At 39.3% G+C, this 12312-nt stretch overlaps 1 protein-coding gene across 13 annotated transcripts in view; it reads right to left on the bottom strand.

Moving 5' to 3' along the window:
* The window catches only part of Klra2 (killer cell lectin-like receptor, subfamily A, member 2), a 112572-nt gene that overhangs the window by 78282 nt on the left and 21978 nt on the right, over window positions 1-12312 (bottom strand). For 9 of the 13 annotated variants that reach the window (XR_010065684.1, XM_063286439.1, XM_063286440.1 and 6 more), the window contains 2 exons: window positions 11476-11576; window positions 73-228 (listed from right to left, as the gene is read on the bottom strand). Coding sequence is in view for 12 of the 13 variants with exons in the window: in XM_063286439.1 (XP_063142509.1) it covers window positions 73-228; window positions 11476-11576 (257 nt within the window). In the remaining variant the exon portion in view is untranslated. Of the gene's footprint in view, window positions 1-52; window positions 229-11475; window positions 11577-12312 lie in introns of those variants that run through there. The other 4 variants (XM_039108019.2, XM_039108018.2, XM_039108021.2 and 1 more) reach the window with 3 other exon arrangements.

Below are 12312 nucleotides of genomic sequence, written 5' to 3' on the forward strand. Positions count from 1 at the left end.
AAATGAGTCTGCTGTTAAGTAGTCACAAATCTTCACAGCAAACAAACAAAGATGAGCATATTCTGTTTTTACCTTTGGTTGACACAGGTCACTAAAATAGGGAATATATTCAATCTCTTTTCACATATACAGCCACAGGTTTTAGCACAGTCTTCATTATCTATTTGAAATGAACTTAGAAATGCACAATTTCCTCTGTCATGTCCTAAATTCACTCCAGCCACATCACTGTAAAACAAACAAACAAAAATAATGGACAGCAATTTTCACTTGAAGCTTATACTGATTTAGACGATTATTTTTAAATTAAAATGTATTGACTAAAATGTGGAGAATATGAAATTAGTAAGTGTATCACTAAAAGTTTTTCATTTTCTCTAAACTCTCAAAAATAGTCTTGGTTCAGTGACATGGCTCAAAGGGTACAAACCTTTCACAACAAGTCTGACAATCTGAGATCAGAGTCCAGATATTAAAGAGTAGAACATTAGAAGTGACTCCTTCAACTTCCCTCTAATACACTTGTGCTCTGACATGTGCCTACACATATGCACACCTTCACACAAAAACAAATAAATGGAGAGACCTCACCACCTGGTCAGGTGGGCACTCCTGAGGCTGCAGAGCAGAAAAGACCACCAACACTGCCCACCCATGCCCACATCCCTGGCCCAAGAGGAAACTGTATACGGCCTCTGGGTTCCCGTAGAGGAGGGCCCAGGAGCAGCAGGACCGCTGCGTCTGAGACACCACCAGAATCTGAAGAGACCTACCGGATAAACAGTTCTCTGCACCCAAATCCCATGGGAGGGAGAGCTAAACCTTCAGAGAGGCAGACATGCCTGGGAATCCAGAAGAGACTGCACTCTGCACACATCTCTGACACCAGAGGAAAACACCAAAGGCCATCTGGAACGCTGGTGCATGGAAGCTCCCAGAAAGGGCACCGCAGATCTTCCTGGTTGCTGCCGCCACGGAGAGCTCATAAGCAGGACCCCACGAGCAAACTGGAGCCTCGGAACCACAGGTAAGACCAACTTTTCTGCTGCAACTGACCTGCCTGGTGAACTCCAGACACAGGCCCACAGTAACAGCTGAAGACCTGTAGATAGGAAAAACTACATGCCCAAAAGCAGAACACTCTGTCCCCATAACTAGCTGAAAGAAAACAGGAAAACAGGTCTACAGCACTCCTGACACACAGGCTTTTAAGACAGTCTAGCCACTGTCAGAAATAGCAGAACAAAGTAACACTAGAGATAATCTGATGGCGAGAGGCAAGCGCAGGAACCCAAGCAACAAAAACCAAGAATACATGGCATCATCAGAGCCCAATGCTCCTGCCAAAGCAAACACAGAATATCCAAACACACCAGAAAAGCAACATCTAGTTTCAAAATCATATTTGATCATGATGCTGGAGGACTTCAAGAAAGACATGAAGAACTCTCTTAGAGAAACACAGGAAAACATTAATAAACAAGTAGAAGCCCATAGAGAGGAATCGCAAAAATCCCTGAAAGAATTCCAGGAAAACACAATCAAACAGTTGAAGGAATTAAAAATGGAAATAGAAGCAATCAAGAAAGAACACATAGAAACAACCCTGGATATAGAAAACCAAAAGAAGAGACAAGGAGCTGTAGATACGAGCTTCACCAACAGAATACAAGAGATGGAAGACAGAATCTAAGGAGCAGAAGATTCCATAGAAATCATCGACTCAACTGTCAAAGATAATGTAAAGTGGAAAAAGCTACTGGTCCAAAACATACAGGAAATCCAGGACTCAATGAGAAGATCAAACCTAAGGATAATAGGTAGAGAAGAGAGTGAAGACTCCCAGCTCAAAGGACCAATAAATATCTTCAACAAAATCATAGAAGAAAACTTCCCTAACCTAAAGAAAGAGATACCCATAGGCATACAAGAAGCCTACAGAACTCCAAATAGATTGGACCAGAAAAGAAACACCTCCCGTCACATAATAGTCAAAACTCCAAAGGCACAAAATAAAGAAAGAATATTAAAAGCAGTAAGGGAAAAAGGTCAAGTAACATATAAATGCAGACCTATCAGAATCACACCAGACTTTTCGCCAGAAACTATGAAAGCCAGAAGATCCTAGACAGATGTCATACAGACCATAAGAGAACACAAATGCCAGCCCAGGTTACTGTATCGTGCAAAACTCTCAATTAACATAGATGGAGAAACCAAGATATTCCATGACAAAACCAAATTTACAAAATATCTTACTACAAATCCAGCACTACAAAGGATAATAAATAGTAAAGCCCAACATAAGGAGGCAAGCTATACCCTAGACGAAGCAAGAAACTAATCACCTTGGCAACAAAACAATGAGAAGAAAAGCACACAAACATAACCTCATATCCAAATATGAATATAACAGGAAGCAATAATCACTATTCCTTAATATCTCTCAATATCAATGGCCTCAACTCCCCAATAAAAAGACATAGATTAACAAACTGGATATGCAACGAGGACCCTGCATTCTGCCTCCTACAGGAAACACACCTCAGAGACAAAGAAAGACACTACCTCAGAGTGAAAGGCTGGAAAACAACTTTCCAAGCAAATGGTCAGAAGAAGCAAGCTGGAGTAGCCATTCTAATATGAAATAAAATCAATTTTCAACTAAAAGTCATCTAAAAAGATAAGGAAGGATACTTCATATTCATCAAAGGAAAAATCCACCAAGATGAACTCTCAGTCCTAAATATCTATGCCCCAAATACAAGGGCACCTACATACGTAAAAGAAACCTTACTAAAGCTCAAAACACACATTGCACCACACACAGTAAAAGTAGGAGATTTCAATACCCGACTCTCATCAATGGACAGATCATGGAAACAGAAATTAAACAGAGACGTAGACAGACTAAGAGAAGTCATGAGCCAAATGGACTTAACAGATATTTATAGAACATTCTATCCTAAAGCAAAAGGATATACCTTCTTCTCAGCTCCTCATGGTACTTTCTCCAAAATTGACCATATAATTGGTCAAAAAACAGGCCTCAACAGTTACAGAAAGATAGAAATAATCCCATGCGTGCTACCAGACCACGAAGGCCTAAAACTGGTCTTCAATAACAATAAGGGAAGAAAGCCCACATATACGTGGAAATTGAACCATGCTCTACTCAATGATAACCTGGTCAAGGAAGAAATAAAGAAACAAATTAAAGACCTTTTAAAATTTAATGAAAACGAAGGTACAACATACCCAAACTTATGGGACACAATGAAAGCTGTGCTAAGAGGAAAACTCATAGCGCTGAGTGCCTGCAGGAAGAAACAGAAAAGAGCATATGTCAGCAGCTTGACAGCACACCTAAAAGCTCTAGAACAAAAAGAAGCAAATACACCCAGGAGGAGTAGAAGGCAGGAAATAATCAAACTCAGAGCTGAAATCAACCAAGTAGAAACAAAAAGGACCATAGAAAGAATCAACAGAACCAAAAGTTGGTTCTTTGAGAAAAACAACAAGATAGATAAAACCTCCAGACTAACCAGAGGACACAGAGAGTGTGGCCAAATTAACAAAATCAGAAATGAAAAGGGAGACATAACTACAGATTCAGAGGAAATTCAAAAAATCATCAGATCTTACTATAAAAGCCTATATTCAACAAAACTTGAAAATCTGCAGGAAATGGACAATTTCCTGGACAGATACCAGGTACCGAAGTTAAATCAGGAATAGATAAACCAGTTAAACAACCCCATAACTCCTAAGGAAGTAGAAGCAGTCATTAAAGGTCTCCCAACCAAAAAGAGCCCAGGTACAGACGGGTTTAGTGCAGAATTCTATCAGACCTTCATAGAAGACCTCATAGCAATATTATCCAAACTATTCCACAAAATTGAAACAGATGGAGCACTACCAAATTCCTTCTATGAAGCCACAATTACTCTTATACCTAAACCACACAAAGACCCAACAAAGAAAGAGAACTTCAGACCAATTTCCCTTATGAATATCGACGCAAAAATACTCAATAAAATTCTGGCAAACCGAATCCAAGAGCACATCAAAACAATCATCCACCGTGATCAAGTAGGCTTCATCCCAGGCATGCAGGGATGGATTAATATACGGAAAACCATCAACGTGATTCATTATATAAACAAACTGAAAGAACAAAACCACATGATCATTTCATTAGATGCTGAGAAAGCATTTGACAAAATTCAACAGCCCTTCATGACAAAAGTCCTGGAAAGAATAGGAATTCAAGGCCCATACCTCAACATAGTAAAAGCCATATACAGCAAACCAGTTGCTAACATTAAACTAAATGGAGAGAAACTTGAAGCAATCCCACTAAAATCAGGGACTAGACAAGGCTGCCTACTCTCTCCCTACTTATTCAATATAGTTCTTGAAGTTCTGGCCAGAGCAATCAGAGAACAAAAAGAGGTCAAGGGGATACAGATCGGAAAAGAAGAAGTCAAAATATCACTATTTGCAGATAATATGATAGTATATTTAAGTGATCCCAAAAGTTCCACCAGAGAACTACTAAAGCTGATAAACAACTTCAGCAAAGTGGCTGGGTATAAAATTAACTCAAATAAATCAGTAGCCTTCCTCTATACAAAAGAGAAACAAGCCGAGAAAGAAATTAGGGAAACCACACCCTTCATAATAGACCCAAATAATATAAAGTACCTCGGTGTGACTTTAACCAAGCAAGTAAAAGATCTGTACAATAAGAACTTCAAGACACTAAAGAAGGAAATTGAAGAAGACCTCAGAAGGTGGAAAGATCTCCCATGCTCATGGATTGGCAGGATTAATATAGTAAAAATGGCCATTTTACCAAAAGCAATCTACAGATTCAATGCAATCCCCATCAAAATACCAATCCAATTCTTCAAAGAGTTAGACAGAACAATTTGCAAATTCATCTGGAATAACAAAAAACCCAGGATAGCTAAAGCTATCCTCAACAATAAGAGGACTTCAGGGGGAATCACTATCCCTGAACTCAAGCAGTATTACAGAGCAATAGTGATAAAAACTGCATGGTATTGGTACAGAGACAGACAGATAGACCAATGGAATAGAATTGAAGACCCAGAAATGAACCCACACACCTATGGTCACTTGATTTTTGACAAAGGAGCCAAAACCATCCAATGGAAAAAAGATAGCATTTTCAGCAAATGGTTCTGGTTCAACTGGAGGGCAACATGTAGAAGAATGCAGATCGATCCATGCTTTTCACCCTGTACAAAGCTTAAGTCCAAGTGGATAAAGGACCTCCACATCAAACCAAAAATGGGGTTCACAGCTAAACAAAGAATTCACAGCTGAGGAATGCCGAATGGCTGAGAAACACCTACAGAAATGTTCAACATCTTTATTCATAAGGGAAATGCAAATCAAAACAACCCTGAGATGTCACCTCACACCAGTGAGAATGGCTAAGATCAAAAACTCAGGTGACAGGAAATGCTGGCGAGGATGCGGAGAAAGAGGAACATTCCTCCATTGTTGGTGGGATTGCAGACTGGTACAACCATTCTGAAAATCAGTCTGGAGGTTCCTCAGAAAATTGGACATTGAACTGCCTGAGGATCCAGCTATACCTCTCTTGGGCATATACCCAAAAGATGCCCCAACATATAAAAAAGACACATGCTCCACTATGTTCATCGCAGCCTTATTTATAATAGCCAGAAGCTGGAAAGAACCCAGATGCCCTTCAACAGAAGAATGGATACAGAAAATGTGGTACATCTACACAATGGAATATTACTCAGCTATCAAAAACAATGACTGTATGAAATTCATATGCAAATGGTTGGAACTGGAAAATATCATCCTGAGTGAGGTAACCCAATCACAGAAAAACACACATGGTATGCACTCATTGATAAGTGGCTATTAGCCCAAATGCTTGATTTACCCTAGATGCCTAGAACAAATGAAACTCAAGACGGATGATCAAAATGTGAATGCTTCACTCCTTCTTTAAAAGGGGAACAAGAATACCCTTGGCAGGGAATAACGAGGCAAAGATTAAAACAGACACAGAAGGAACACCCATTCAGATCCTGCCCCACATGTGGCCCATACATATACAGCCAACCAATTAGACAAGATGGATGAAGCAAAGAAGTGCAGGCCGACAGGAGCTGGATGTAGATCGCTCCTAAGAGACACAGCCAGAATACAGCAAACCCAGAGGCGAATGCCAGCAGCAAACCACTGAAGTGAGAAAAGGACCCCCGTTGAAGGAATCAGAGAAAGAACTCGAAGAGCTTGAAGGGGCTCGAGACCCCATATGTACAACAATGCCAAACAACCAGAGTTTCCAGGGACTAAGCCACACCTAAAGACTATACATGGACTGACCCTGGACTCTGACCTCATAGGTAACAATGAATATCCTAGTAAGAGCACCAATTTAAGGCGAAGCCCTGGGTCCTGCTAAGACTGAATCCCCAGTGAACTAGATTGTTGGGGGGAGGGCGGCAATGGGGGGAGGATGGGGAGGGGAACACCCAAAAGAAGGGGATGCGGGAGGGGGATGTTTACCTGGAAACCGGGAAAGGGAATAACACTCGAAATGTATATAAGAAATACTCAAGTTACTTAAATAAATAAATAAATAAATAAATAAATAAATAAATAAATAAATGTAATAAATATAGAAATTTGACCACAACTCAAGTTCTTATTTATTCTACATTGTTGATTTTTAATCCTTAAGTAATACACAGTTTCAGTATCACTAAGAGATGATTTTAGAGTATGTTTGCCTATGATATCTTTGCAATAATGACAAATAAAAAGAAGAAATAAACATGAGGCACAAAGAAAAGATCTTCTCTGCCTGTATTTAAAAAGAAAGGTGTAGAGGGAGTAAAATCACAGAGGAGAGGGTGATACTGTTATTTTAGTTTATTTCCTCCCCCATCCCCACTCATAGATAATGAATCTTGACTGAAATAATCTGATTAACTGACTTCCTTGTATTCAACGTCCTGTAATCTCTGCAGGGTGGTACATTGATACTAAAAATTCCTTATTGTGAAAATAATTTAAAATGAAGATATGTACCGTGAAATGGCTACCTCATGTAGACAGGCAGGACTCCCAGGGGAGCAATAAGGCCTTCAAATCACCCACAAAACCTTCAACCCAAACTCTGTCCTACCTCCAAATAGTGCAGGGAGTAAGATGAAGCAGACACTGAGGAAATGGCCAAACAATGGCTGGCCTAACTTGAGACCCATCCCATAGGCAAGAACTAATCTCTGGCACTATTAAGGATACTCTGCTATGATTGCCAACAGGTGCTTTGAAAAACTGTTCTCTGAGAGTCTCCACCCAGCAGCTGACTGAAACAGATGCAGAGACCACCAAACATTTGATTGAGTTTGGGACTTCTTGTGGAAGAGTTGGGAGAAAAATTGAGGGAGCCTGAAGACGTAAGGACCCCATAGAAAGCCTAACAGAGTCAATTAACCTGGACCCTTGGGGTATCCCAGAGACTGAAATACAAACTAAAAATTATAAATGGACTGGACCTAGATTCATGCCCTCCAAGCACATATGTAGCAGATGTACAGCTTGGTCTTATACAGACTGAGACTGCAGCAGAGCTGAGACTCCAAAAGTATAAGCAGAACATGGCATAAAGTCATTATCCTAAAAGACAGGACAAGATGAATAAATCAATCGATAAAAAAATGATCATTCAAATACTAAATAATGTGTGCAGATGGATGCACTGGTGTACAATTGTAGTCTCATCATATGGGAGGCAGAGGCAGGAAGATGAGAATATGTCTGCTGGGCAATGCAGGGAGATTGAATCAGACTAACGGACTGAAAATCTCTGCCAGAGAAGATGAACCAGGGAAAGAAATCCACAGAACTCCACAGGGATGAAATATCAAAGGAAAAAAGCAGAGGACACCAACATACATGCCATAAGAAAATGCTTGTGGTAGTTACAAAAACCTTCTGACCATTGAACATCCTTACTAAAGACATGGTCCTGGACCTAGAAAGCACAACATTAGCAAGGAACATTTCTAAAGCATAGCCAAGATCCACAAATATCTCTTAACCTGGATGCAGGCATTATCTCAGCCCCTGGCACCTCATATCAAATGCTACCACCTGCCAAATTCACTTTCAGTCTACAAACAAAATTGTTAACTCTGTGACATTGGAAAACAGCAGAAATCCAAAAGCTTGGGTACAGATGCAGGGAGAGTAGAGCTAGCCTAGGTGAAATGATCCTTCTTTTAGAAAACCAAAATTAATTGTAATGCTATTAATCTGAATGGTTTCATCATACTAATACAACTTATAAGGCCATATGTCCTCCGGCCTTCTCTGTGAAAACTAGCTTGAGGATGTTATAGGAAAGCAAGGATGTTATTTTCCCTTCTTATTTGGAACTTAGTTGTCCACACTTGCAGGGCCACATTTAAATAGAAATGAACAGACATCCCATGTTCCCAGGAACTGAATGAAAGATCCTGAGAAAGTTACCACTGTTGGTACCATGGCTAAAATAGTTTCTTCATCTGTGTCAGAAGAAATTCAAAGAATGCCACAAAGAAACTGACATCATGAACAAAAGCCATCAGAAACCAATAGAACTCCAGATACTAACACCACCACATAACAATTATAAATAAGTTTGGTTGATATCTTTGAAGAGAAAAAGAACAGTACAGAGCACAGGCACACCAGCCTGTCATCCCAGCCCCTGGAGACATAAGGGTCAGGAGTGCTGCCTGTCTGACATGAATCCCAAACTCAAAACAACAAAAAACAATAAATGAGTTTTAAATTCTATGAAGTCAAATTTATAACCAGATAGCAACATCATTTAATGATAAACACAGAATTCCTAGGGAGATACTTCAATATTTAGTATTCTAAAAACATCAATAACAGAGGCATGACCAATTTGTGATCTGAAAGTAGAAGGAGGTATCTGAGTATTAAGAATCAAATGCTGATGAGTCCAGGAGGAAGAATACAAAAGGAAAAAAAGAGTAGATTATCCAATACTAAGAATGTATGAAAAGACCTTATTAAAACCCATTACATATTAAGCACAGAGTTGACCAACACAAAACACTGTTTAGTGTGTGTTTGGGGGTTTGGAGTTATTTGTTTCCAGAATTTTTCTCTTATTGTTTTTGTTTGTTTATTTGATTTGATTTTCAATTTTATGTTTTTAATTGTGCAAGGAGAGAGAGAGAGAGAGAGACAGAGACAGAGACAGAGACAGAGACAGAGAGACAGAGACAGAGACAGAGACAGACAGAGAGACAGAGAGACAGAGAGAGACAGAGTTCAAAGAACATGAAGTTAGGTAGAGAGGTAAGGACAGTCTTTGAGAACCTAAGCTCTAGAAAACCTGATCAAAACATATTCTACGAAAAAATAGTAACAAAAATACAACTTTGAAAAGTAGTTAGAATCACAGAAAGTATGACTTATTAAATGAAAATCAAAGTGTAAGGCAGGGGATAAATTCAGAGGAATTATTGGCCAGACCATAGAGGCCTCCAGAATATCACCAGGTATTGACATTGCCTTTACAACATTATTACCAACACAATTACATGGTAACAACCGACTGCTGAAGACACCACACACTTGGATGTCAGGACATAGAGAAATCCATCATAAACCAATCAGATGGAAATCATTTCCCCTGTACTAGTTTTCATAAGGTCAGAAGGTCTTTAGCAGGCTACAGGGAAAAAAAGATATGAATAGACTCCAGCACTGGTCCCTGCATGCAACCATACTGATCTGCTAGTCAAGGAGTGTTCAATTTTAATATTTTTACAAGATAACTTGCTACTTTCCTATTGGAGTTGAGGCCTTTACCACATGAGGAATGTCATGTTTGGTATTGTACTAGAAATCCACTCTATGACTGGGGAGGTCACAGGCTCTACAATGAAAGCTACTACAATAAGTTTGCTAAGTGGTCAGGGATCAGACTGCATTCTTCACACTTGTGTTCATACCTTAGACATTGGCTGCTCTCAGCCTTGGTCAAAGAAGAGTCTTTATGCTTTGGGCAGTACAGAGCTGTAGAACTAGTCAAAGTGCTGATGAGAAGAGAATATCCACTCAGCCCAAAAGCAGACAATGTCACAAACCCTGTTCCCCAAACACAATCAATAAGAATCAGGGAACAACAAAGAAGAAGTAGAAAAACTCAGAGAAAGGGAAAGCCTTGTGCAATTCTTCCTGCCTTCTGGACATGACAAGGCTATCCCACAACTCACAAAATGGGAGCACGTGTAGTTACCCACGTGAGACCTGCCTCCCAAATTCTGTATAGATGTGGAGGGCCCTCTGCCCTTAATGAATTACTATTGTTAGTTGACAGCTTCTAGAAAAGGAAGATTCAATTCTTTATGGAGGGTGTGGTGACTGGTGGGTTTCCTTGCTCCAGTGAAATACTATGCACCTATTTACAGTTAATTAAGAAAAACTGGGTTAGCAGGGAACCTATTAAGGCACATGAAGGTGAAGCTTGATAGGCTCAAAGAGAATGAATATGATCAAATTTCATTCTATGCATGTATAATATTTCTTTCCTTTTCTTTATTTTATATTACGTTTTGTTGATGGTGGTGGTTTTTCAAGACAGAGTCTCTCTCTCTCTCTCCTCTCTCTCTCTCTCTCTCTCTCTCTCTCTCTCTCTCTCTCTCTCTCTCTCTCTCTCTCTCTCTCTGAAGCCCTGGTTGTCTTGGATTTCATTCAGCAGACCAGGCTGGCCTTGAACTCAAAGATCCACCTACCTCTGACTCTCTGGATATCTCCCAAGGACAAGTATTAACATCATGTATCACTACAAGTAACATGCCTTTTAAAGAGATTACTAGAAAAAAATATTATTAAGAAAATCAATGAACACTTTTCTACCATATCAGAAATGAACATAAATCTTAGATGTTTTGCAGTATAATACCTTGAATTAAAAACATACATATATGTGTGTATGTATTTATAAATATCTTCTTATATTTATAAATGTGTGTATGTGTATATTTATAAATATCTTCTTATATTTATAAATAAAAAAGCATATAAGTAACTATAGAAACAAACATGGTGAATGTAAAGATGCTCCTACCCATTGAATCTGTCAAGATGATCTGGTCACTTCACGTCCTCTTAAGCCTTTGCTTGCTTGTGCCTTGTGCATCTGAAAATCCTGGCCTGTGTTCAGTACTGCATCACTTGCAGGCAGTTTCTAGACTGTTCCTTTTCCTTGTCTAGCACTTGTCCAAACACTACTTTCTCCATGTTGTTCTTACCAGTGAGCTTTATTAGAAATGAGGAACTCTATGTGAAATGCAAGGAAAGCCTTTGCACACAATTCTCTCAACTCCTGTACCAGCATTAGAGTAGAGTGTGAGGGTTCTGGAAACTCACAGTTTAGGTGGGTCACCAATCCATTGCTGTTTCTTTGGGCTCTTATTATATGTCAATCCAATCCAGTATCTCTTTCCTTGAAGTTGGGACTTAAGGAAGTTCTGTAAAGAAAACAACATATCTATCGTGTGATAAAATTTCCATCTGTTTGGTAAGAGAACTACCAGGAAACTTGCTAGATAGTTCCATTAATTCTCTGATGTCCTATCCTGCAGGAGAAAAATGTCTAAAGTCATTTCACATGAGCAGCTCATTTCTGTTAAAAACAATGTCAGTTTCATAAGCTATTTAACATGGTAGCTTCATGTGTAGTGATACATGGTTCATTAAATAATTTGTGACTGTGTTTCTTAGACAAAATCTCGACATGTAGCTAAGGTTAGCCTTGATCTCACAATCTTTCTGCTTTACAAACCCAAATATACACTACACACTGGCTCATTAAATCATTTCTGGCTGGACCCCCCATTGTAGGGGAATGTCAGGGCATGGAAGTGGGAAGGAGTGGGTGGTTGGGTAGGGGAACACCCTCATAGAAGAAGGGGGAGGGAGATGAGATAGGAGGTTTATGGATGGGAAACGGGGAAAGGGGATAACATTTGAAATGTAATTTTTAAAAAAATCCAATAAAAAGTGACTACCAGAAAAAAATAATTTCTGACACTTCACAAAATTATTCATGTGATTTTTCCAGAAGACTACAGAGACATGTGAGAAGTGTTCATCATAAGTGACGTCCTGTATTCAAAGCAAATCTACTAAGATGAAAATTCCTGTGCAAAAAGCTGAGTATTAAATTCCATTCTGCAGAGAAGAAGGCTTTCGTATTTCAGATCA

Source organism: Rattus norvegicus, chromosome 4 (genome assembly GCF_036323735.1).
Source record: "Rattus norvegicus strain BN/NHsdMcwi chromosome 4, GRCr8, whole genome shotgun sequence".
Classification (NCBI taxonomy): domain Eukaryota; kingdom Metazoa; phylum Chordata; class Mammalia; order Rodentia; family Muridae; genus Rattus; species Rattus norvegicus.